The 6,105-nt window shown below is 35.1% G+C and overlaps 1 protein-coding gene across 1 annotated transcript; it reads right to left on the bottom strand.

Annotated features, from left to right (window-relative positions):
• Nucleotides 1–4,517: 4,517 nt before the first annotated feature.
• LOTGIDRAFT_88121 (hypothetical protein) lies at nt 4,518–5,087 on the bottom strand (the record flags this gene model as incomplete). The annotated part of the gene is made up of 2 exons (XM_009048803.1): nt 4,518–4,717; nt 4,970–5,087. Coding segments are annotated over 2 exons (318 nt in total), but the record flags the coding sequence as incomplete, so codon positions are not given.
• Between the last annotated feature and the right edge of the window lie 1,018 nt (nt 5,088–6,105).

The raw sequence follows: 6,105 nt of genomic DNA on the forward strand, positions 1-6,105 counted from the left end.
CTTACTGAGTAGCAGTGTAGAATCTACAATGCTTCTTAACACTTACTGAATAGCAGTGTAAAATCTACAATGCTTCTTAACCCTTACTGAGTAGCAGTGTAGAATCTACAATGTTCCTTAACACTTACTGAATAGCAGTGTAGAATCTGCAATGCTTCTTACTGGATGGCAGTGTAGAATCTGCAATGCTTCTTACAGAATGGCAGAGGCGAATCTACATTGCTACTGCCCTAACAGCATTATTTTTACAGCGCTTAAAACTGACTGAACTGAAGTGGAGAATCTTTAACACCTTTTGATTGGCAATGGGGAATCTATAGTGCTTTAAACTCAGTGAACATCAGAGAGGAGAACTTACCCTAATTCATTGTCTAATCGTTTCTGGTCCATCATATAATGTGTAACTTGTCCGTCTGTTTCATAACGTTGTTGTCGTATCAATTGACAATCAGCACCAGGTCTAGACTGTAACACTCTCTAAAATACAACATAGATCCAATTTTTAAACCTTTTCAATAAAAAAAAAGGTCCTGAGGTTAAGACCTGATCAGAATTATATATCAATATCAGTAACGTGCTTTTGGGCAATTTTTTGTGGACTCTCAATAACACTCATAGATAAAGATTAAGGTTTAAGACATACCTTGATTCGATGAAGAGTGTTGGCAATAGCTTCACAAATATCTTCATAGTTGAGTTGTTGAGCTCGACGTAAGCCTCGTAATTCCAGACGCAGGTTACAAGTCTTTTCTCGTATAGCAATCATACTGAGTTTCATTTCTTTACTACAAGTCACTAGGGTACGCTGACTGCTACTGTCTGACAATCCTGATAGACCTGTAATGTAGCAACTATTTATGAAATGGAGTTTTACTACTTTTCTGATCCCGATTGAATGTCACATTACATAGTTGAAAATCAAAAGGAATTTTACTTACTACTTTTCTGAGTGAGAATGGTAGAAATAAAATCTTTTCTGTTCTCATCTGATCTAATGCAATAAAGTGTAAAATGAGCAGAGTTTTGTCACTACGGTGGTATTAGCCTGCTCTTTTCAGAATGAGAACAGTGGAGGGATCTTTAACATGTACAGTCATAGTTTCCATGCTAATAAGATATGCTCTTCAGGTAGAATCATGTATTGCACAAAGCTAATCAGAACTGACAATTGTGTATGTCATCCATAGTAATTTAATTTAGCTAATTGATTTACTCAACTTGAGTTAAAATACAAGTTTGGATAAGTCTATATATATTATATAAAATATTCGGCAGAATAAAAAGAAAACAAGCAAAATACAAAAATAGATAGGCTACTGTATGTAAATATGGCACATCTATTTCATAAAAATATATTACAAAAATAAACTGGAGTGAGTGCTTGAAGCAATGTGCAATATACATCAAAAATCAAAAAAAGTATCTGTAACAGCAATGATTCCAAATTAACATTCACCACTGAGCCTGTTTCGATCATGCTGTCAAAAAGGTTTTCCCTTATTCAAAGGGATATTTCCCTTATTCTGCCCCAAATTAAACAAAGAGAATTGTTAAAGACAACCAAACATGCAAATAAAATTAATATATTACTAGTGAAATCCTGACAAATAAAAAAAACCCTCATGATAAATGATAAAAAAACATGACACCAAAACAATTGTTATATTGAATAAAGGGAGGGGAAGGGTAGTGGAAGAGCAGAACTATTTAAATAGCATGGCTTGATAAAGTATGTCACCCCTTCAATTTTGTTTGAACTCTTCCGCACATGCATATTCATGAACTTTATCTTGTGTTGGAGAGTCCATTAAAAATTAAAGGTGAAGTAGAACAAACAATATAATAAGGTTTAAAAAAAAATCAAAATAAGACAATAAGCATGCTTGAAGCCTCAATTATCCAGACATCTAAAAATAAAACAGTGTTACAACAAGATTAGTACCTGGATAATCTAGTCTCAATTTAACCGAGTCTGAAAACAACACAGGATTATGGTGGTTAATTTCTACAAATAAACACAAGACAAAACAAAGAGTTAGTGTTTGGTGTTAAAAATAGTGGGAAGAAAATTAACGAAAATATCTGCATGTGGTATCAAAGAATAAATCAAACATATTACCCTTTTTACACCCAGGAAAATGGTCCCCATACGACCATTTTCACCCATTAGGGTCGAATTTTATTTTTCAATACAGTTAATATTCTTTGTGCCTCTCTATCAAGTAAGGATCAAATTCAAGGTAAACATCTCTAAACTTGCCATTTCTTTTTGGCTTAATGAAGTTTAGTTTATTTAAAACTCTTCAAATTTGTAAAAAAAAAAAAATATTCATACTCACTGCTAGCAGAAGATATTGGTAAGGTCTCGGAACTTTCTGATGCGTTGCTACTAGCAATGCTCCGCCCACTACGACGACCCAGACTGTCAGTGGCTGATTTATGAACCCATGCTGCTAAATTAGCCAATTGTTCCTCCATTTTATCAATTCGTTTTCTAAAAATAGAATATGGAAATTAAGCTAAATTCACCTGTGAGACTTGTGAGATAATTCTTTCTCCCATTGTATTTGAATGTTTGCCATCAAATCCATTTCCGATTGAACACAAATATATATGGGCTTTGTAGACACTGAAAATTACAAGAAATTTGACTTTTGGGCTTACTTGGAATAATACTCTGGGATAGGTGTGGCTGATCTCGGCTGCGAAAAACCATCCTCATCACTGATTGGACGATGTCTGGGTGGAGGTTGTTGATAATAATTTTCAGCAGGAGGTGGAGGACGTCCTGTTGTCATGGGAGCAAAGGCTAGAGAATGTCTGTTTGTTGATGGATGACGTGGTGGTGCGTTTCCTAAAAAAAAAAATTAAAAAAAGGAATAAAAAGATAGCTTGTCAGGCAAGGTAATATACGCCCACAGGCAGCTTTGATTTTAAATAAAAATATTTGGCAGTACAATAACAATTACCAGTATCAGATATTCAACCTTCAGACATACACTTTTGAACTTTTTGAGGCGATACTGAATAATATTACCAAGTTTCATCAAAATCTGTCAAGAATTGGGCCTTTTATGGTGTTTACAGGCTAAAACTTTAAGAACAAGGGCAATAACTCAAACTACGTATTGATAGGGTTCATTCTTGGGTGATTACATATACTCACACCAAGTTTCAGCAAAACCCATCAAGAATTGTAGCTTTTAGAGTGTTTACGTGCTACAAATTGAACAGATTTTCAAGAACAAGGGCAAAAACTCATACTAATTATTTTTCGATTTTTCGGTGACGACAATATATGCCCCCCATTTCATGTGGGCTATCAAAATGAAACATTAGAAATTTCTTGACATTACCAAAATTTGAGTGTTTTTATATTTAATTTTATCGAAAAAAAATTTAAGGAGACAAAGGAAAAGGCTGCTTACTCATATCTGGATGAGGTGGTACCATGGCATACTGTGGTGGTACATTGGCAGGTTGACGTTTAGGTTTTTGCACATAGTTTGGTTCCCCACCATTATGCTTGGGGTAATATTCGCTAGAGGGCGGACCATGGTATCCATAGTAAGGATTCTCATAACTAGTGGTTGTGGGAGAAAATGGACGACCAGCACGAGTTGGTGAGGTGGATTGTGGTTGGTTACGCTGATAATACACTGGTTCGTAATGGCCATTTTGAGAGGGTCGGCCATTTTGCATTTGTCGATGCTCTGGAATGGTACCAAGAAGGCCTCTTTCTGGAGTATGTTGACGTTCTGGTGAATATCGTGATCGTCCTGGTAAGGATTTGGGTCTTTCAGGTTCTGGAGTTCGTGACCTTGACCGTGATCTGCGTTCTACCTCCCATTGTGTTCTGGGGTCACCATCTATCATGTAGGTATGATATGGCTGCATGGCTGCCTGCAAGTTAAATTATCATTAAATGAAAAGTACATTAAATATCAAGCAAATATCAGAACATAAACACGAACAGTACATAACATATTCACCAATGAATAGTAATAGAAACCATGCAAGTCAGACTAATATTCTGTTCCTATTTATTATGTTACAATCTTATAGCTATGGAATCATTAACTAAAGTAAACTTACGTCATCTCTAGAGCGTTGTGGTATGGTGTCAGCATGCCGTGGTTCATAATGTCGTGGAGGAGGTGCCGATATAGCTCGACCACGTATCTTAGGCTGATCCTTTAACTTCTGAGGTTTATCACTGTCACACTCGTGGATTCTTAATACTGTTCTGTCTCGTATTTCACTGTAATCAATTATTATATACTATATATCACTGTCTAAACCGATCTTGTGTGTTGTTTTGGTTTATTGGTACATCAGTCCTACCCGTTTGAAACTGCTTATTTGTAAAGATTTTTCTACCAGTAGAGTAAACCCTATTCAGCTCATGTTTCTAATTGGTGGGTGAACAATCCAAGGTTTGACAAATTTGCTTTGCTATGATATGAAGAAAAGGGCCATTTCAGAAAGGCTATATGGAGAGATGATTTGTTTTCATACCTGAGATCATCTAGTTGAAAGAATATATTGGTTTTTGGGTCAAGAATGTAGATTTTCTGACGAGGTGATTCCAAGAAATCAAATGTTAGTTTTTCTGGAAAATGATGAACGAACAAAGCTCGGACTGTATCTAACGTTGTAATCTCATTGGGTAATAAGCATTTCTTGGTTTCATTTCCGTAAACTAGGAATGCTAAACCTGAAACCAAATTCATACATACATAACATAATAAGTAATTTCTTTGTCATTAGTTCAACAGTAAGCCACTCTCATCTGTACGATTCTATGGTAGGGTGAAAAACTAAGCGAAAGTTTCAGGTCATAACAAAGGAAAACCCATTTCAAGGTCAAGAGAAATTATCTCAGGTTCAAGGTCATTAAAAGTTCAAAAGAGCTAATCTGACTTATAGTTCAAGGTCATTGGAAGTTCAAGGTCAACAGAAAACTCACCTAATGTTCTATCCAGTGAAAGCGAAGGGGTGCGAACTATGGGCAAACTAGATCTTTGAAATCCACCACGAGTAAATCCAGTTGGAACATCAATATCTGACATGGCTCCAGAATCATCATATTCTACTGATCTATTGGGATGATATGTTACTATGGTAGTTTGACGCCGTCGTGGATCACGTTGTCTAGAAGTCTGGAATAGACAAATTACATATATTAATAATCTTGTAATTTATACAGTTAATAAATACAATCGTCTCAATATTTTCTTTGGTATTAAAAGCCTTTACGTCAAGCTCCAAAATAATAAGTACTGTGGCAGGTGTCGCTAGTGATTCAGTGCATGATCCCCCTTCAGACCTCCGTTTGACACCCTTCTCTGAGAGTCCACATAGATAATACTGTTTGTTAGGTATTTCAAATTAAGAATCCCTTTCTGAGAGTTTACATAGCTAATATTGTTTATTTGGTTTTTGGGATTGTCAATTTGTCAACTCAGCTAATATTGCTTAAGATATATCTATAAGTACTGGTTTAAGACAACTGTATGCTGTCATTGATTGACATGTACTCTGTAACCTTCAATGACATTTCAATATCATCACAGTGGGGGAGTGCACATTTTATTTGCTAACGTACATTTAATCAAAATGACTGAACTGAAGTTTTACTTATATAGCTTATATGAACTCTTAGTAAGGAATACTTAGTTGATAAAGCCAGTCAAACAGTAGCATCAGGTGTTTAAGAAGTATGAATACTAGAGGTTTTTGAACTCGGACAAGCCAAAAAGTTGAAAAATGACCTCAAACTCACTCTTGTCCACCAGCAGAGTCATCAGCCAAAACTTTTTAATTAATATACCAATTATTATAAGTGGTTTCTTCACAATAGTTTTTGAGTTGATACAGTCACAGTGGTTTACCCACTTTCATTTTTGTCATACTCAGCAAAAATTTAAAATAAAATTTCTAGACAAGTAACTAAACAATTAAATATTTATAATTTTGTATCTTTTTTTCTAACATTGTCATACTAATGTCACTTTGATTATATCATTTCACATGTAATTTTTATCTTCTATGTAAAGTAGTTTTTGATGTTTTCCTGCAGTAATATGATTTAATTGTTTGATC

The sequence above is a fragment of the Lottia gigantea genome (genome assembly GCF_000327385.1).
Source record: "Lottia gigantea unplaced genomic scaffold LOTGIsca_129, whole genome shotgun sequence".
Taxonomy (NCBI): domain Eukaryota; kingdom Metazoa; phylum Mollusca; class Gastropoda; family Lottiidae; genus Lottia; species Lottia gigantea.